Source organism: Xylocopa sonorina, chromosome 11 (genome assembly GCF_050948175.1).
Source record: "Xylocopa sonorina isolate GNS202 chromosome 11, iyXylSono1_principal, whole genome shotgun sequence".
Classification (NCBI taxonomy): Eukaryota; Metazoa; Arthropoda; class Insecta; order Hymenoptera; family Apidae; genus Xylocopa; species Xylocopa sonorina.
In genome coordinates this window covers 9,089,131-9,110,818 of record NC_135203.1, presented here as the reverse complement: position 1 = coordinate 9,110,818, position 21,688 = coordinate 9,089,131, and the positions used below count along the sequence as shown (strand labels likewise).

At 49.0% G+C, this 21,688-nt stretch overlaps 1 protein-coding gene across 2 annotated transcripts in view; it reads left to right on the top strand.

The window, feature by feature from the left end:
• The first annotated feature begins 5,797 nt into the window (after positions 1–5,797).
• LOC143428850 (uncharacterized) overlaps positions 5,798–21,688 on the top strand; it is a 31,410-nt gene continuing 15,519 nt past the window's right edge. For both annotated transcript variants that reach the window (XR_013102480.1, XM_076904042.1), the window contains exon 1: positions 5,798–6,124. Coding sequence is in view for 1 of the 2 variants with exons in the window: in XM_076904042.1 (XP_076760157.1) it covers positions 6,087–6,124 (38 nt within the window). In the remaining variant the exon portion in view is untranslated. The remainder of the gene's footprint in view (positions 6,125–21,688) is intronic.

Below are 21,688 nucleotides of genomic sequence, written 5' to 3'. Positions count from 1 at the left end.
ATCGAATTTCAGCTCGCGTAACACCGTATGCTTTTTCTCGATGGGTATCCAATCGCGTTCTTTAATTACGCTAACGAATCCTGTTCAAAAGTCTCCCTGTATGTTCTCCATACCCTGTCTATCAAACGGTGAAACAGACACGCACGAAATGGTTCGCAGGACGACGGATTTGCCATTAACTTTCGACGATGGAACGAATTTCAAGGATGACAAATATATATGTAAAAAATATTATATCATTTTTCATTTGTGTATAAGAACAAACGAAAGGAGAAACGTTGCTTTGAAAATGGCGGTGATCAAAGATGTAGAATTAGCTATTTGAGAGATAAAGGTACACGATACTAGCCTTATTATCCGCCTTTTCTTCAAGACCGTTCACGTTTCAATAGAAATAGAGGGGGAAAAGTCGGGTAACGTGGCTACAATCTTCGATGATGAGAGGGCGTATATAGCTTTTGTTTCGAAAACAGCCCAGTATATTCGCGAACCTTCATCCGATACAAAGACACGCTGGACCAATCCGAGCCGCATAGGAAGCAACGCTCCGCGTCGATATTCCAGACGGTCATTGGTGGTACAGCGGAGGCAAGAAATTTCCTGTTGAAATGTCCCAACGTTTCCTCTATTTCGATCGAAGAATGTACATATTTATCTAATGATTTATAAAATAACACAGTTGCAGTAGGAATTACACTTCGTGTTGCAGGTTTTGAGAAACCTTTGCGAAAAAATTAATCGAATACGAAAGTTAATAAACGAACAGTAACATAGTATTGCCAAATGGAATTAAAGTGATAATATTATTACTCATCGAACGATTGTCTGAAGTTTTAATCGAGGTATAGCGTTTCAAGGTCTACGTGTTCAATAACGATTGCCTCCCGCTATACGTTTACCCACAGCTTATTCACCCCTTTGTTGTCAGGCTACGAGCCACCTTGCATTAAAGCACGACGGGTTCCCTTAATTCAGGCGTCTCGCCAAAATAAACCTTCGTCGCACTCTATCAGCCTGCTTTTTATTTTCCGTTTAATTATCGGACGACGGTACAGTCATCGATAAAATCTCCGTGATAACGATTAAAATTACGCAATTCGAAAGAGCGTATATTAATTATGATTGCAACGAGCATCGAAATCTTTTCAAAAGAACTTCCATTGAACGCTCGTTCCACGACGCAATATATAATGGAGAAACATTGTTCTGTCAGGTATTGAAACATTCACGAGGGTACATGTGCGCAGGGAGCATACAGTTTCTGCCAAATTTTCCACCGCCCCAGGGCAAGTTGTACAGTCGAGGATAAAATTTCGTCGAGAGTACAATCCCCATCGAAAATTTCTCCTATCGTACGAACGCGACATTTCGAGTGCTTTACCCTCTGTCGTCGAGTTTGCTTAAATTTCCTTGAGCCCCCTAGTTGTTCTATACTGTGGTTCTAATTATTCCATTTCTGGCAGTCAATGTGTGCGTTCATAATTTTCCACTTGCGTATATGTATAGTCGTGCGACTCGTCACGTCCTTCCTTCCCTTTAGGTTTATTCACCCCAGCGTGCGTCACCCTACGAGAGTCTTTGCGCCGAGGCGTGACTGGTTGCCATTCCGAAGGCGTTCAAACGAGCCGTGCTCGTGCGTGCCGCGCAATTCTCCATTTAAGCATCCTCCACGTTTTTCTCTTGCTTCCTACCTATCGATCTTTCCAATCTGTTGCACCGATTGGTCAAGAGCAAGTTATTCTGTTCACGAGAAAACAAACATTCTCATAAATCATCCGAGAGTTTCTCTTCCCGTTCGAGAAATCCGTGGAACATACGGGAAGATTCTCGACTTAAAATTAAATAAATTTATTCTCTGTATTACAGATATTTATAGACGTAATTTAAAAAAACAAAATTTAAATGCGGATTCGGTTACTTTTAAATGCACACCCGCGATGGTACGGATTGCGAATGAAACCGCGAAGAATCCGGAACCTTGTAGACTCATACATTCCACCCCTTTGATTCAAAACTTTTGATTTGAAACCACGGGATTCCTGGGTATGTACGTGTGTGTGTCGTAGTAACTCCAGCAATCACCGGAATTGCTCGGTTAACCGTGCCGAAAAACCGAACAAAGTCTCTCCCCAGTGGGTTCTCGGCTCACATCTCTCCTTTTTCTTTTTTCTAATACGAACACGACTTCCGTCGCGATTTTTCACGCGTCGCGTTACTCTCACCTTCCCCCCACGAGGAGAAGTTGCGCGCGTCAAGTATCCGCGCGTATGCGACAAGTTTTCACGCCGTTTCGCCTATGCAGGCACGCGGAACGGCGTAAGTACGAACGCGTGTCACAATTCCACGCGTGCGTGCGCGATACTTACTTAGCTGCGAACTATTTCCCCGCGCCGAATAAGCCCGTAGACGCCGTGAGCCATTCGCGCGCGTTGCCACAAAGGGTCCACGGACAATGACGAATGGATCGCAACACACCGACCAGGGGATAATGCTACTCGTCCCGTGGTCCGACCTCGACGAACAGTACCCACGTACACGCCAGGCTGTTTTTCTTTTTCCCTCTATTCTTTCCCTGCGTCCGTTGCAGCGCCCCGTCCCACGTCGGGACAATCGAGAATCGTCCGCGGCTCGAGGAACGATTGAAATCGAGACTGATGAATCGTTCGAGCCTACCGATTCGCGCTAACGTTCGCTGCATATTTGTCCCGTTGCGAAAATGGCAGTCGAGAGGGTGGGAGGCGTACCGCGAACAAGTAGGAAGGCTTTCGCTGCTGTCGAGGAAGTAAGCCAAAGTTCGCGGAGTTCTGCAACTAGTTAAAAGGAGTCTCGGCTGGAAATTCTTTTCGAACTGGTTGCAAAAGCTGTTCGTTCGACGCCACGATTATTAGCTCTCCATGGGAGAAGCGGCATGAAAGGGGATCTTGCGAAACGCCAGGGGTGTCGGCGTGGCATCGATATCGATATGATGGGCAACAATGACGCGACCTAGCCATTGACCGGTGTTCTCGATTGAAATTCGTCGAGATTTGAAATCCGCCGTGTCTGATTAGCTTAAAAATTGGACACGGTACGACGTCTGGTATCTCGCCGTTTCCGTCCGTTCTTTTTCTCTTTATTGGCACACTTTCCGGCCTGCTGACTTGGTGGTCTTCGCCGAGACGAAGCAGCAAACGATGGAAAAAAAAAAAAGAAAGGAAGAACGAGGCGAGCAGGGTGCGGGTGCTGGGGAACAGGCACTGGCAGAGAGATATCCCTACGTATTGATTTCGTCTCGAGCATTAAATCTGAATAGGCCGGAACCGGGGGAATCGTCCAGGTGAAACCGAGAACTCCGCTGCCACTTCAGCTCCCGGCGCTCGGTTTGCAAATTAAATTGTACTCGAACTCGGGGAGGCAACTCGCTAGTAGGCCAATGCAATTGCCCCGAGACCGACCGTGCCATTATGCAAGCTAATATCGTCGCGCGTTTGCGTCACGCGAGCCATTGTTGTCAATGCGATATGTTACTGAAACATAACGCAGAACACCGGTAGCAACGAATTCGGCGGTTCAGCATCCTTCGTTGATTCCAGCATCCTAGTTCGGATTCGGATGATCGACTCTGCTACGGCGAGAGATAAAAAGGTGTCCAGCGGTTCGGAGGGGGCCGACAAAAGAGAAACTCTCGAATAGAAGCGGGAACGTTAAATTACACTAACGATGGGATTCGTATTTAATTCACCGCGAGCGTGAATACTTTCGGACACGGTTTATTTGCCGTGTCAATTAATCAGCCGTGCCACCGGATACGTTTTCCCGAGCTCTTGGCAAATATTTGCGCTGAACCGTTACCGGCGCCGCGAAAAATGCAGCGGAGGTGATTCACTTGCTCGAAAATGCGCGCGCGGTGCCGCATCCGCGAGCGTGCCCCGGTCCAATGGCGAGGCGCGTTCTCCCGTTTCAACTGCTGCGAGTCTCGCGGGCCGGAAAAAGTGGAGCAGCGGAACGAGTCGGCCTTCTCCCGAGGCCGGGGAGGCTCGAGGGTGTACGGGAAACGGAACGAAAGAAACGAAACAAACGCGATGGGGGGTAGGAGTGGAATTAAATAGGGAACGGGTAGTAATAACGACGAGGATCTCGAAGATCTCGGCGTTTGTGCTCGTGGCCTCGCCGCTTCGACTTTTTCCCTGCGGACCGTACGCGAAATGAAAAGGACGCTGAGAGGGAATCGCTCGATGAATGAAACGCGACTGCATATACATTGCACGAGCTAGATTCTAGGCTGATTATATGGAGCAACGGGAACGGATTCGAGACGTAAGGTAAACGCGATCCTGTATGTTTTAATTTCATCGAGATTTCGTGTGTTTCCAAGCGGGCAAGAAAACCCTGGGGGATTTGTCGAGAGATGGGAATGGACGGGATGAAAAAGTGCCCTCGATAGACTTTTCTGAATTCCAGCCGGTATTTTCGTGTAAATATCAGTTGAACTGGCGCCGGTGCTTCGTTCGAGAAGATAATGAAGGAGAGGAGCAAAAAAAAGGGGGTGGTAGTGGCGCAGAAAGAAGGCTGGTGCATTAAGGAGCTGCATTTAAGCTTCTCCAGCCTCTCCTCGTTGTCAACGAACCGATCCCTAGGAGCGTAGCTGGGGATCGACGTACAAAAACATGCTACGGGCGAGGTACACCGGTATTGTTTAAATTCTAGCGAGATTCACGCTTCATCACAGCCGCAGACTTCACCGGAGGATCTACATTGTTCCAAGGGTGAAAAATAGAGTTGCTGGAAAGATGTTTTTCAATTAAAGATCGAGGGGTTGAACGATGGGGTCTGCCAACTGGTGATTTATCTTGGACAAATACGACGAATAAAGATTCAGGTAAGCGCAACCTTGCAAGATCCATTTATCGATTTGACGACCGCGTGAACACGGCCCGGAGAGTGCCGGCTCGCGCTCGAGGTTACCATACAGGTGAAAAGGCAGAGGAAAAGGGCGGATCGTTTTATAACTGATTGCACGATAGTCGGCAGATACGCCGGGAGGAAAATATATATGCGTGGTTTCTCTATACCGATGCTGTAACCGTGCAGGGCGCCTACAAGAAAGTTATTAAAGTTCAACACGCGTGCTTCGTCTTCGAAAAAGGGAACAGCGCGAGTAATCGTACGCTTCGATAAAACGAGCTGCCCCCGTAACTTTTCCGTGGCGAACATCGAAGATACCGAGCGGTTGCACCACGGTACACGATCTAGGCGTTAAAGCGGTTGAAATCATGATTTCAAAACGTAACAATCGGTGTCGGACGTTTGTAACATACCTATGTATCGTTCGTAACGTATCATTTAAATTCGACTAGTCGAACGTTACCAGTAATTACTTGAAAAATTAAGAAACAATTCTATAATTTCGCAGCAGATGGACGATAATATCGACGAATTTTCGTCTAGCTGATGTTGGTAGCATTCGAGCAAGGCCCCCTTTCGAAACACGCGTAAGCGCAACGGAGTCAGGTGTGCCCGTGCGTGTCCGATGGTTAAAAACCGTTCGAGCAGAGACCGTCATGTGAATGGAACCTTAGGGTTCCATGGGAGCGCATCTGGTTGTGAACGCGCCAGCCGGAGCCCGGCAGACGGTCTGTTCTGTCAATCCCCACCATCGTCGGAGCTACCGGGCTCCTCTACTGCACCAGCACCACCACCACCTCCACCGCGGCCGCCGCCTCCTGCAACCCGTCGCCAACCACCACCACCACCACCACCAGCATCGTCGGCCACTACCATGGAAACCGACGAATGCGCATTCTGACTTCAGTTCAGCCGACGGTTTCAACCTGCCAAGTCGTGCAGGTGTTGGCAAAACGGTTGTTGCCATCCACGACTACGATTCCATCCGCGGACAATATACCCTCCCTGAGGAGACAAGAGTTCCGCGATTACGGAAAAGAGGATCCGTGTGACCGGGAGGATCGCCGTGGCTACGTCGTGACTTACCCCCGTTTTTATTTTGGGCGGAACCGCGGTATCACGGGTGGTGCCACGGCGGGAAAACGGGCGAGTGTTAAAAAACCGTGTTGCCGCAGGAGGGCTGCGATTTATGGAACCACCCCATGGATAGTAACATGTCGACTGCCGCCTTCATGCACCGGTATGGGAAACTTTTAGATCGATAAGTAGTAGCGAGCGTTGCGAAGGCTCGATGCCCTACCTTGTAACTCGTGCACGGTATTTCTCGGCGGACTTAGGTCCCGAAAAATTGGTCCAACGAAAATGTTGTTCGCGGTCCGATCGATCGGTTTGTTGCTATGCAAGCGGGTGGGACTGGTGGGCGATACACGCAGAGTTCGTCAAACGTGTCCTCGAGAAACAGAGGCAAGAAAGAGCCGGGTGATTCGAGAGCCGGCATCGCGATCGCCTCGTCGGGAGCTACGATTATGCTCTGTTTTTGTCCAATGTTTGTTCACGGAACGTTGCGGCGCGGCAAAGAAACGCGCCCACTTCCTGTGCCATGCGAATCGATTTCATGGCTTTCGAAAATTTTACCACTCGAAATTCCGTGCACTTTTAGCACGTATCGGAGGTGTTTGAACTCTGGCACGCGCTTAGAAAATATACGTGTACGTATCCAAGTCGGGACTATAGCTTGGATGAAAAAAAGGAAAAAGGGAAACGTGATAGAGAGCAGTGTTTGCACAGGGCGTTGCGCCCATCGCTCTAAACGTAATCGAATCTTTCAATTTTCGAACGGTGAGGAAATTGCCGATCTCTTTCACCCGTGCGATCGATAAACCTATCAACTGCAAACCGTGAATAGTTTTACGTGTTTATGGAAGTTCCTGCTACCGCGAGACTTGTTACCGCAGTGTTCAAAGTGGCTTCGAAATAATTGGTTTTTAATACAATTTCCCAGCGGTCATCTCTTAACTTCGTTAATTGCAAACTGGAGTCTCGTGAGTTGCAAATCGATTCGTCGGGAAAACGTTTCAGCGATCTATTAAATTCAACACCGATACTATAATATGTTTCTATAGAACAGGACGCGCGTGCCAGTAATTGTGAGACTCTTTCTCGGCGGCATTCTATTAACCTGCATTTTCATGAGCGCGTCACCTGTTCGTTTCCCCCCTGAACGACACGATGTCGAATCGGACCAGCCCGCTTTCCTTGAACCTGCGGATACCGCAGTCATTGACCGCGGCTTATTCCTCCGCTCCGTAACGAAAGGACCTAAGTGCGGTCATTCTCTATTCCTCTTCTCTTTCTCTTTCTCTCTCTTTGTCTCCCCCTCTATCTCTGCCTCTCTTTCCCTTCTCCATGCTCGTCCTTACCTATCTTCACCGTTGGTGTCCCAGCCTCATTTGAATATCAGGATGACGCACTCGATTTATCGAAGGCCACGAAAAATGATTACAAATAACACGGGCGAGACGCGTGTTTCAGGTTTATCGGAGACCCGTATTACATACCGACCCTTACACAAACAACGATACCGTAGCTTAGCTCGGTTTGCTCTTTCACAGACGAGCTGAAAAGCTTGTGAAAATCTGGCAAAGGCAACGGGAGTGAGGACGAATCGTTCGAGAGAAACATCAAAGAGAACTTCCCTCTGTTATAAACAATAAATCCATATAGAAGAATGTCTGCAGCGAGGCGACAAGAGGAACCAGCGGAACAAAGAATGGCAACGCCTAAGAGTAACGCGAAAGTACATGACGCACGTTCCGTCTATGGACGGAAGTTCCGAGCGGCAAGGGAACACGCCCTCCTAAGCTGCGCATCGCCTATCGTCGCTGCAGACCAAACTTGCCAATGGGAAGACGCCGAAACGCGTTCGCACCGTGCAGGGGATCGTATAACGAGCACAAGAGACATCGAAAATGCAGAGGAGGTGGTGTGCAGCTAGAGACGGGTTATATTTTATCAATAGAGCACGCGCGCATGAAACGCCCGTTCCTCGGTTCCGGCCTGCGAGCAGCCGCTTAGTCATTCCGCATTAATTCCAGCCGCGTTACCCTCGCGTATCTTTGACCCCTCCACGGCTTATTCAAAGTACATCCCCGTGTTGGAAATGGCCCTACGCCGCGTTGTCCTGTCCTACGCGTCGTGTCCCCCCTGCGTAGAGGCGAAACGCGGAATCGATACATCTGCCGGGAGCCTAGCTGCGTCGCGTATCCGCTCGCGGTGATCCGATTACGATCCTGATTCACGATTCGAAAAATCGCGCGCTACCTTCCCCGATCACGTCCGGTTACAGGTAGATCAGGGTTGCCATCGAAGGTTGCGATCACAATGGCTGATGTACGCCCGATATTTCCACGCCCGAACGTGTTCTACGATATCGAATCGGGTTTTTCTTTAATACGACACAGAGGTATGCGAATACTTAGAATATCTCTGTAGTCGTTAGTTGGAGAAAAAATTCGATTGATTTATAGAGAACCACTTTTTAGATCTCATCCAAGATCCTACCAATTCTCGTTCGTTGTTGTAAACGTTTCTCACACCGCGTTCTACGTGATATTTTATGCAAGACGATATGCGCACGTGTGTGATTTATATTACTCGTTCCGGAAGGTATGAAATAGGGTGACTCTACAGAAGTAACACGCGCGAGTTAAAAAATATAGGATGGTACGTGGTCCTGGCTTCTGAAGTATCATCTGGTTGTTCCACTTAAGAGGGTAGTTTATCACCTCGCCATATTGCGACCACTAGTTATGTGCGTGGATTTGTCGTTTGATAGTTTCTTGGTCTTCCTTTTATTTCTCGGTTGTTGTGAACGGCGACACGTAACAGAGGCACCCTGGTTTAGGCGTGATCGAGGTGCTCGATACGAGTCGGAACAGCCGAGCGTTGGTATTTCAGTGGAAAAAGTAGATGCCCGATATGAGTGGCGCGAGGCACCTATAGAAAACGGGATTACGAGGAATTTATCGACTTTCGTTCGCGCCTACCACGGATATCTCCGGTTTGTGGTCGTGTGTCGCTTCGAGTACTACGGTTGTAGAACAGCTACCGAGAACGGGACGAATTGTATCCCATTACTTATATACCGGGAAAAGCGTATGATCCGTGCTTAGACGTCCGCAGTAACAGTTACTTTTTCGATGACAATAGAACTCGAAAACGGGCACCTGCTCGTGTCTGGTCGCGGGTGTAGCCGCGTCCTACATCGGGGATTCCGACTAATGAATCATGCATAAGCCGGAGCGACCAACTGCGAGACAAAACTCCCATTCTTACCGTTTAGCAGTTAAAAACTCATCCGAGAGACGTTCAAATATTAACGACACCAAAGGCCACCTATGCAAAGTGTGGGGTGCACGTACCACAAACGGAAAGGAGACTACGAAAGCTACTCGAGTTAAACGTTCAAGTTGCATTCAAAGAAGTAGAGAACATTGTTCTAAACTGGAGCAACCGATAGAGAGAGAGAAAGAGAGAGAGAGAGAGAGAGAGAGAGAGAGAGAGAGAGAAAGAGAAAAAAAAGGGAACACCAATACAACTCCGGGAACCGGTCGTCCTCTCTCAACTTTTTTGCAAGATAAGCGTGACACTTGGCGAAAGAATAAGGCCATAGTCGCGTGGTCGTATTAGGACGTCGCGTTGCGCGAGTTGCTGGAAGTGCATTCACACACGCGACTATGCGGTTGCAGCTCGCGATGCGCTCGATAGGTGCGTAGACGGGTTGGCAAAGCGAAGCATCGGCTGAGCGTGGAGCTCGTTGCAACCCGCGTTACGTTCCCCGCGTATCCGTGACAAGGAGCCAACGGACGAGTCCGGTAACGGAGAGCCGTGCAAAGTGAAACTCGCTGAAGGTTTCCTATAGGGTTACACGGCCATCCATGAGAGAGTGCCTCTCTGCCCTGCCTGCCCCCTTTATATGCCGTGCCGAAACGAGTTTTACTCGTTGCACGATATCCGTTACCGGCAAGTCGAGCATTTATTACTTACATGGAACCCGGAAGATCGATCCGATCGGAAGTGCTCCGAATACGAACTTGAACCGTGTCGCGTAACCTGCCACACGCAATTTTTCGCAACGACAGCTCCTTCATTGATCGTGTCTTTCGAATTACTTCGTCCCCTACGACGGGACGCGATCGTCTACGCGAGCCAGTTTTCCTTCGGAAAGATCGATCTATATTTCAGGTGCCACACCCTTCGCATCGCGTACATACGCGAGCTGCTGCACGGCACAATAGCGCGCGATCTTCGCAAATACGAAAGGAAGATCGCGTGCTCGATTTCTAAACGGTAATAACGTGGACAAGATTCCCTGCGTTTACCCAGTTTCTCGATCGCGATTGAAAGGATGCGCCGAGAATCGGTTTTCACTTCGCGATGCTTTCACGATTATCACAGAAAGGAGTCGGGTTCGGTTCGTGAATGATCGCGCGCCGGATATGAATGAGAAGATACTCTCATAGGGCAACCTTTTTCGATAACGTTCACGCGTTTACCCGGAGATAGACGCCGAGAGAACCGATCGGTACGCGCGGTTTTGCGCCGTACCGAATCGAAACTCGTTTTACTAGTCGGTCGTTATGGAATACCGGTGAATCGAGCCGTACGCCACTTACGTGGAACCCGGAAGATCGATTGGACGGAAGTGGTGCATGTAACATCGATCCCGATTCTCATAAAGGCGACAGTAATTAATTACTTCCACCTCGCTTCATCAACGTTTATATCGTGCTTAAACCGATTAATTTTCCAGTTTCATCGCGAACGACTTTAGGCCTCGACTTGACTGGTTAATCGCCGGTTAACACGCACCAGTTGGATTCAAGGAAATTATGTCGGAGCGCATCATTTTGTCTAGAAAATGATACTCTCCAGATACTCGGTTGTAATAAATTCAAGAGCGCCTTCCAGGGATGAGGCTAACCGGTACTAAAGTGTTTCCTATCGCGGGCGCATTCCATGCCCATCGTGGCGAAGAAAAAGTCTGCATATAATACGTTCAACATTGCCCGACTCGTAAAACGAACAACTATCTAAGTACGCCCGGCCAACCCGGAAAATCCATGGCCGCGCAAAAAAACCCTCCACGGCAGAGGATTTATCTTGTTTTACGACTGTACAGCGATATCGACAACAACGTATTTTGTGTTGAGACGATATCTGAAATCCGTCGATTCCGCGTGCGCGTGCAAACACCGCGTCTCACCGGGCATCCGCGGAATTGCGGCAATTTCTCCTCCGATCGCGCGCGACCTAAGCCACGCCGTGGTTCGAGAACACGTGGTGGACGTGAACGCGACACGTACCCTTCTTTTTCTCTTCTGTCTACCTATGCGCTCGCATACGAGGGCGCATTCAGCGCACAATGGAGAGCCGAGGCCCGTTCCACTCGGGGAAACGATATCGGTTACGAGCATTGCCCGTACGAACCCGGAAGATCGATCGAGAGGAAGTCGTTCGCAAGCATAAAGCCCACTTGCCCCTCTTTTTCATAAGCGTTTTTACCCGCTACTTCTAGAGCTCCTCGGGCTCTATACGTACCCCGGTTCTATAGAGAACTCGCGGTGTTCGTTCTCCAGGAATTGATTAATCGCGAGCCCCTAAGCCGAGGCGTTTGAAAGCGTTTCAACGGGCATCAAGAAATCGCCGCATTCCTCTCCAAGAAGCCAGGCGTCGATCCCTTCCTCCTTCGTGATCGATCTTCTTATTAATTCCGCGAACGACGTTAACAACCGATCGGATTAGAAAAACGTGCCACGTAATGAATAACACGCGAGAGCAGGGCAAACACGATGGAATATAGCGAGGCTGATGAAATTTTATAGGCGAGCGCGGCTCGATCGACGCCGGATTATCGCCGTTAACGAAGAATATTCGCATCTCGTTTATCGAGAGACTGACATTTATCGCTACTTTGTATAACGTTATTTCTTCATTCCGTAACTAGGCTGATTTTCTCGTTTGGTGACTCTGTTGCCTCCTTCCACACCAGCTATTACCAGTGTCCATCTTGTGACTTTAATTATCACTCACCAAGAGGTCTTCTTCTTTTTCGCACATTTTCCAAATCCCGTTTGATATCGTCCGCTCGTTTTATCCCCGTGGGCAAACGAATGCCGCTCTTCCCACGTTTAAGCCGATCCTCGACGCAATTATTGCCGGCGGCATCCGCGGATAACGGAAACGGCAGCCGCGCCGGATGACGATCTGTCGCGGTATCAGTCCGCGAAATATCTGAAACGCTTCCGCGCTAAGCGCTCTTTGACACGGATTAACATTCATCGGTTCAAGTGCCCCGGTGTTCCGAGGTGTACGACGACAAAGGGAGGAGCAGGGGATTATGCGCCGGGCACAGTCATTACGCCCGGGACGTGTATACGACGCGGTACGCGGCAATAATAGTGCATTAACCATAGCGTCATGCATTGGGGCAGACGATAATGAGAGAGGCACGTACGTACACCAGGTACTCGGTGCTTCTTCCTTGCGCCAACGATCCTACGAATTTTTTTACCCTTGACGAGTGCTTCAGAAAACTCGAACATACTTCGCTACATTCTTCTTTCCTTTTCCTCATTTTTTTGTTCAAACATTTCTCGACATTTCACGACATTTCTCGGTCAGAGAAACGGCATTGGTTTTAACGCGTTCCGCACCGCACCGTTCTTTACGCGATATTATATTTCGATGCACTTTTTGCGTGCATCCTTCTACTCGAGCTTCTCGTTTGTCTTCTTATTTTCATCTTCCTGTACTCTACCGATAATTACACGTTCGGTATGGAACGCGTGTTAATGCGCGAGACGATGCGCGACCCACTGAGAGCAGGTGAATAGAGAATCGAGATTCCAACCAGATACGCCAACATTCGCGGGAATGTTCTCCTCGCGAAAAAGCGAAGAAGAAGAAGGATAGACGCGCGGCGTTTACACGCATCGAATGTTGCCCGAGTAAATTCAGGCCAGAGAAAAGAATAAAGGAAGAATGATGCCCTACTTGCATCGTTTTCGAAGAAAAACCTGAGCGTGTGATAGTCTCGGTGTATTGGGCGCAGCGCGTGGAGACGGGAGCCAACGAGGCAGGCCACGAAATTGCAAATACGATCGATATAAAAAACTCGAGCCGACTTCCCTTAATAACTACTTAGCGTCCCTGTAATGATCCTCGCCATTAATACACGGTATTACAAGCCTCAAATTGCCGATAATTATCTTCTAAAGGTCTAGATCCCCCATTCATCTACGATACTCGTTAATAGAGGTGTTCGATGCTCGTTTACAAATGAATCGAACAGAATTTCGTGGCTAACCGGTTACCCGCAATAGCCTGCATTCGTATATCGCGTTAAGTGCAAACTTATCTAAGTAGACTCTGTGCGCTGCAATAAATAGTTACCCAACAATGGTGCATCAGGCATGGACGTCTAATAATTTACTGGCCGAGCCACTTAAAACGCTTAAAACGGAAAACGCATGCACATATTCATGGGAACGATAGGACTCGGATGATTCAGTCACGTGGAATTCCTTTTCGTTGGCAACGAAAACGAAAACGTTCAAACAGGCAGGATCAACAATCGAAGAAACGTTCGTAACGTGAGAAAACCTCTTCCAAGGGTGGTTTAAAAAAAAAAAAAGAAAAAAGGAGAGATCTCCGAGTTGGTACTGCGGTGTACGAAAGAGGCGTAGAGGGAGGAGAGATGGAACGAGCGGTAGATTAGCGCGGTGCAATTTAATGCAACAACGTCGCGGTCGGCCTCGGTGTACGCCACGTATCGGTGGCACTAAACAAACGAACGCGAGAGCCTGTTGCAGTTCGTAAGTCATTATTAACCCGCGTATAATTATATACCACCGAAGCGAGCTTCCAGCCGGCCTAAGAAAAGGAGCCACTGCACCGCGGAAAGGTATTTAAATTGGCTTACCAGTATAGAGAAGATACGTCGCCCTTTAAGAACTTGCCGCGCGATTATCTCGCGACTGCTCTTGATGCGCGTGTACGCAGATCCGCGACCACGTTGGTGCAGGTATGCGGCGTTCCGAGACGTCGACCTGCTCGATCGAGCATTCCCTTCGACGTTCGGAGTGCGGATGCTGGACAAGGTACGGCTATCGGGGACGAGTAGCACGTGACAACGATCGGTAATTTGTACCCGATGAAAAATCGCTGGATCGATCGATCAGCATCCGCGTTGTTCGACTCGATTTAGAGCGTTCACAGATCGTAATGTGGTTTACGATGAGAGTTAGCCGTGGCGTGCTAATTAACGGGAATAATGATTCCCAAACAGACTCGGATCGAAATTGAAATCACCGAGGCGGACGTCTATTTGAATACCATTACCGATAAAGTTCATCCTACTTTCGCGTTCGCTCTCACAAGCTCGCGTTCCACGTTCTTATTAACGCGGCGATAGCTTAACGGTTAAGCGCTGTTCATTAACTGCACGAGTTTATTACCGAATCCCTACTCGTACCGTATTCATCTTTACAACCGTTTTTCCAACTAAATGCGTGCCCGCGCACCGCCTCGAAAGGGAACGGTCGCGTAAATTTTATCGCGGGCAATTACGTTACCGCTCTCGCTTTTGCCCGCGTACGGATGACAATAACGACTCGTTGCGTACTTCATCGTGGACGAACGGCGGCCGCTCTTTCGACAGAGCCCGACGAAAGTCCCCAGTGAAAGTTATAGTTTACAGTCGCAAATTACCGAGGCCACCGCGAACGAACCCGCGGAATTTCACTTTTATTTACCACCGGCCGGTGGCAGGCGCCCCATCGACGTAGATCCACGGAAAAACCGAGTCGGTTTTACAGCCGCGATTATCGAAAGTGGCTAACGAGTGGATGCGTTTCACCGCGAGCACGCAACAACGATAGACACCGAACGAGGTTGTCCCGTAAGTCGGATTACGAGTGTCGATCCCAATCGGAGGTGGATCCGCAGGATCGCTGGAATTTTCTACGGATTCCTACGAACGAGTTTATCCGGGGTTATCATAAGTAAACACTGTTTCAAGGACGACTTTCTCGTTTAACCACTACGGGCTAGAATCTTGATCTCGCATGGTACACGCGATTTATACGCGGCCTTACGATCAGATGCTTTTCCCCGGGAACTACGAGCCTGATTTATACGGTTGTTTTAATATAGGAGCTTTTTTTCTCACGGTAACCGACAAATTTTCGATATCGAGGATCGTTTAGATTTACGATCCGCTCAAACCACGCGACTGTCCGTATATCTAGCGTCAGATTATACTCGAGATAAAAGAAATTTGTAACCCTCCTGGAACAACCAACGTTTCTTCGCTCGACGTCGATAAATCTCTACGCGAAGCTGATAATCCGTATACGCGTAGACCAGCTTCACCACAAAACTGCACGTGCTTACTTTTTTGCCACCAAATGCGTGGCAATTCGCCTCTCTCTCTCTCTCTTTCGCTCTCCAGGTTGCTTTATACTCAACGTGCAATTAAACGACATTTGCGTCTGACAAAATAGAAATTTCCGGCTCACGTTTAGAGGCTTGAGAACACCTGTGGTTAGCCTCTCGCGGCAAAACACACGAGCCAACACAATTCTGGGATACTCTCGTTACCGAGCGTCCTCTCTGGCTCTACGCTTTTCTGGCTCGAAATTTTTCCGGCCAATCGTGCCGCGACTTGTGCAACCGACCATTGTCTCGATCTTTCTAATGATACCGCGAGAAGAACGGCCATAGAGGTACGAAGAGTGGTCGATGAACGTTGAGCGAAATTAACTGCGAGCCGGTCGTCCGTGAAACGATACACGTACCTCGATGTCTAGCGCGTGTCCACGTCGTCTGAATCGCACAGTCGAACGCTTCCCAATATCAAGAATTCCGAGAGCGGAGCTCAAGGCTCGCCATTGAGGTCGATCACCCCATTTGTTTACAATTACCTGCCTTACCTACTCAAGGCTGAACCACTTAACCGAGGGAAGTGGCACGACAAAAACCACGAGGAAAGAATACGATTCTTTCCCCCCCTCTTCCTGGGCCAATTCTCGCTCGAACGTAGTTTCTCGCGCGTGAACGACGAAAACGAGCCTCTCGTTCGAAAATGTTTAAGAAACGCCTAATAAAGAATCCATAAATCATCGTTCATTGCGAGAGAATGTCCGAGGTAATTTGTATGCATGCGCGAGTGCAAACGTTCCACCGATAGAGGGTCCATTAAAGCTGGCGATAAATATTGCGAATATTTTGACGTTGCTAAATAAGCGTCATAAGAACGTGTAACGTAACATCGATTCGCGCGTGAAAAGATTGCGCGCGACTTTCCCATGACAAAACGCGCTCTTTTCACCGTGGAAACGTGTTTCTTAAATTACAAGCATTAAACGCGAATATTTCGCGCGCGACTCACCCTTTCGTTGCCACTTTCACGTCGATCCCTGGGCCGACGCCATCGATCGTAACCTGTCACCTCTCGCCTAATCGCAATCGCCTAACCGCGGAATGTTCCTGGCCACTTCAAAGCGTCATCTCCCGCCTGAATCGCATCGTTCTTTTCCATGGACCACATTCCGCATCGAGGCGCGCATAACCTGTACGCGGGGAACGAAACGAAACACCGCGTAACACGATCGAAGAAACGCGAACGCGTGCGCAAGGAAATTCCGAAGACCGCGCGTCGTCCTTGCGTGGCGTTTCAATGTCAATCGGTACGTGGAAACTCGAGACAAGCTCGTGATCGTTATCGTTCCGTTGCCACACGCGGCGAGTGCAACGCGTAACTGAAATGTCGTTTCGCGACTGCCGAAACCGTGGGCGCATGCGCGGGAGACGCTGCGCTTGAATTTGAATTTTCAAGCACGCGTAACTGCACGCGCGTGATTTTTAATAATGCTACGTCTTTAAATGAAAAGAATCCTGCAACGATCCAATTTCTAGCGGGAATGCAATCGGAAACGGTGAATAAGAAGGAAAGCGCGTCCTTCGTGACTGGATTGCAAACTGCAGCACCGGTGGGCGCTAAGTAGCGCGCCAAATGCTGGAAATGCCGTGGCACCGGCAATCGGCATCGAGCTCGGCATTCGGAAACTTAGGTGCGTGAGAAAACTCATGCTTGCCTTAGCGGGTAGAGCCACGAGAATATATCAGCGCGAGATATAACTGAATGAAAGAAGAAGAAGAAGAAGAAGAAGACGAAGAAGAAGAAGGTTGCATAATTAGGGATTGCGATGCCGGTTACGTAGTGGCTAACCTCTCGTGGAAGTGAAGCAAATACGCGAGCTGCCCCTCCTTTCCTATCGTCCTTTCTATACGCGTCTCTTTCTCCCCACCTTGACGTGTACGTTTGTATCAGAGATTCCCAAGCGAATGCCACGAGATTTTTTTCGTTTCACTCTTCACTGACGAGATTGAAAAGCACGCCGTACCCGCGTACAATAAAGTTGTCGATAGCTTTGCTCGCTATCGACCGTTCTTTTATTCCCCCATCAGAGATACGTACTGCAGGCAATTTAACTATTCCTTTACGTTCGTCTCGGAGAAAACAACTTCATCCGTGACCTGTGCAGGTCAATTGATGGAATAATCGTCTTGAAACCGAAGACTTTTAGATTCAAATCCGGGAGTACAGCAACGATCGTGTGTAGCTTCACTTTCTACGAGAAACGGGATTCCCTGTGTACCAGGCTATTTCTCGGATCGTTCAAATTTCGAATGTCGTGTTGACATAGGTTGCTTGCGAGTGGGTTTAAACGAATGGCTAAACGGATACCATCAAATATTGAATTGGGGGAGAAGCGACTTCTCCAGTGAGGGTTTCAGCGTATAACGTGCTCGATGCAGAGTCCAAACTAGTTCGTACAAAGGAGAAGGTAGTTCGTGTGCGAACGCACGTACTAACAGACGCTTCGATAGTTATTTATCCGTAGGTTGAAGCAACAACACGATCGCGCGCACTTGTGTCATGGGAAAGGTCATTTAAAAATGTTAGCTCGCTCGGTAGGTTAGCACAAGGCAACATTAACAGAATGGAATTGTCGTTACCCCGTATACGTATACTGACGAAGCAGGTTCGCACTTACTCCGTCAATGTACTAACTCATCTTGGTATGATAACGCTCGATGAAACACTTTCACGTTACCTCATCGAGAATGAGTAAGATCGTTCCGAATGGAAAGCCGGTAGGGGACAAGTTGGGAGGCTTTGAACAGGCTCTCATGGATCTCTTTGTTCTCGTCTGAAAAAAAATAGAAAAAAATGGAGCAATATCGTTGCAAGTAGTTAAAGACCTTCGGCAAATTCCGACACTCGCACGGTTCGGATTTCGTCCAAGTGGATTGCAGACGTTTTCGTAGCAAAGGTTAGCTCACACCTTTCCTACGGTAACTGTTTATGATCCACAAGTGTAAACAGTCGTGTTCTCTTTTACACGAGAAAGCCGGTGTAGTCGCGCGATCTTTACGTGTCAATGACGTCGTGCATTACCATTGAAAGCCAGCCACCTTCGCGGCTGGCGAGGTAACACACGTTTCGCAGTGCCCATTCTAATCGTGCGCCAATGCGGCCCGTTAAAGGCAAACAACACGATCGATTAATCGGAACAAATGAGCCGGCCTTTAATGAATTTCGTTACCCGAGCACGAACCCACTATCAAGGCGAGAGACGTTATGTCACGAAACGAGGCTGCTGATCTTGAGAACGGGCCACAGGCGCAGCTACCGGTGAATTCTCGCGATCGCGTTGCAAACACCGTCCGACGATTCTCTAACAAACATCGTTGCGCCTCACGTGTAGTATTACGTAAAACATCCACAGGCTAGAATCGTACGTGCATACGGACCGAAAAGGGTTACGTGTGCGCATTCTAGCCCGAAGAGCTCGGATTAACGAATTGACGCCTGAAACTTTCCTTTCCATATAAGACAGACCGGAGAAAACGGAGCCGGCGGTGCTTAAATTAAGATCCCTCCTCGCCATTAGACGTAAAAGGAGACTCTAGTTCCCGTTCGTTCTATAACATCCCGTGCAGGATTACTTCCAGCCGGTTATTTAATCCGTCGGCAAATATTTTCTGCCCTCGCGTCCGTGACGTTTATTGAACAAGACACGAACGCCGACCGAACGTGTCCTCCTCCTAATCTATCGTCCACCCCGATGGCGTCGTCCGAGTCCTCGCTTCCACGACTGTCGCTCTGTGCGATCGTGTTGGAGCGTTCAAAATTGTACCGCGTCCTGACACAGATTCCATGCGTAACTGTAGTTCCGAACAATTAATTTCAGTCGGCCACCTCTCCCGCCGTGGCAAATGCATCGTGTGCGTCGAAGCAGCGCGAATAATATGTCGAACGATAGATAAAGGAACCCCGGTCAGACCGGAACGGGACGATGCGAACCTCGCCTGTAACGACGAATTATTCCGGTGCTCGTTAAAATCCTACAAAACTCCGGTGGGCTTCGAGACTTTCACCGCGGAAAAAAACTCGCTGCAACTCCGTGAAAAGGTTGATAGAGACAATTGTCCCGATAGCAATATGAAACGAGAAACGGCACGAATAACGATAGAAAGCGTTATGGCGGTGAGTTTATTTGCGGTTTTGCGGAAAACCTTGCCAGGTACTACGCGAAATAAACCGGTCTGAAATAGCCGAGCCATCGCGCCGGTGAAACCCTGCGCGGACCTCCGCGTGGCTACCAATTCGATGAAACCGTCCTGACCGCCGGAAAACAGCCGCGATCCGTTCATTTTGTCCTCGTCCGTTCGGTAATTCGCCAATCCACCATGGGCCGACGCGCGACGTTTCCAATGGCTCGCGTCGATTTAGAAAGCGCCGGAACGTGCAGGTCCGCTGCGAGCAAAACGACTGCAATTAGCGCGAACCGGCCCCGTTCCTGCCACGTTTCTCGATCGCGAGCGCTAAAATTATACGAAAATCAATTAAGCGATACGATTTTCGCGAACGCGATTCAGCATTCTTCTTAAGAACATCGTGGTACATAGTTGATTTTTCTTGTACGTACGCCTACGACGATACGCATCGAGATTTCTAGCGGATGCGTTTAATGCTCGTCCCGTGTAACTGGTATTAAGTTGGAAAGTATCGAATGCGTACGCTCTATCTGCATCCTGTCGTTTCGAACCGACGTGCAACACACGCGCGTTTCACCGGATTGTATACGTGGGCTGTATTCGATCGAAAGTGGCCACGTTTAGCGGTGATACAAATTCGCGATCGAAATCGTATCCTAATAAACCGATCGGGGCCTTTACGTGTCGGCACGGTGCTTAAGAGGGATCGGTTGATTGGGGCCCGGAGAAAGTTGTTCGTGGTGAAAGAAAATCAAACCTAATCGACAGCTTGGCATTAATCGGCGAAGGCAACGCGATTCGCCGGCCGGACGTACTCCAATTAGGCGAACGGTGCAAGGTCGATAACCACCAGCTAAACATCGAACTTTGCCGGTGCTAATGGGTGTCACTGACCTGCTGACACACTCTTCCCAAGTGCGCGAGCGTTTCTTGCTCGCTCGTGTGCTTCCTCGCGGATACTTTTATAGTAGACCCACCGTATGTCAACGGTCGCACCACGTCTGTCGATCCGTGTTCCGATAGTTGCTGCAAAAAAAGGAAAGATTTCAAGTTGGGAAGAATCAGACGACGGATTTATCGGTTCCTCGGCCTCATCGATCACACGGTACCAAGATCGGTCGCATCTATACCCGACACGTGTGACTCTTCCTGATGTAATGAGAATAAACACCTGGGTGCTCGTTCGTGATTTATGACTTTTCATCCTTTTCTCGCGAGGAAATAAAAAAAGAAAAGAAACAACGGAGTTAATAGCGTACCGTCACGTAATCGCCATCTTGACGCCGCGCCCGAGGAATCTCGCTTTTAATTATTCGCCACGAGTGACGTAATAAAAATGAATGCCGAGATACGATCAGAGCGTCGTAACGCGTTACTTTCCATCGCGTGAAAGTGAATCTTCCGTTTCATAAGTTGAAAAGGCACGAATGGTCAGCGGCAGAGAGGAACCGATTTTTGTCGCATAAATGAATCAACCGTGGCGTGCGATAGTCGCAAAGGAAAGCAAGCAGAGAGTAAAAAGCGTCACGGAACAGATCGCGCCGCTTCGTTTCTCAACAGACAGAAGGAAATCGTTCGATCCTTCTTACTTGCACCGCGACTGAAAAACACGAGAAGAACAAAGGGGTTTTTCCATCGCTGGCTCATCCTCGTCTCGTCTCCACGTTCCGTTCGACCTTGCGACGCGTTCGCCGAACCGCGGTCCCGTAAAGCGAATGAATTCTCTTCTCTACGATGAAGAATGTCCCCCCCCCCCCCCCCGTGGAACGCGGAACAGAGGCAACAAAAGCAACGGCTGTTAACGAGCCAAGTCTGGCGCCCTTTGAAATGCTACTCGAACCCAGCCGGATACGCTTTTCGAGTAACAAGCACAAATTGCTGAAGAACCAAGAAGCGCTCGATGCTAACGAGGAAATATTTGCCCCGCGCCGGAATACATTTGCATTTTATGAAGTTTCGAGGATGCGTAGAAGCGAGGTATCGCGAGCCCGCGAAAATTATCGCATCGAGCTGGCGCGGGCATTCCCGTTAAACGCGCCACCTGAAATTATTCGCCGTCCTATCGGCATTGCGCGGCATTAAACTTCATAATCGAACGCCTAGGGATCAACTGGAAACTTTACGGCCGCCAGATGATCACCGTTACCGTTCACCGCAAACACAGCAACGAGCATTG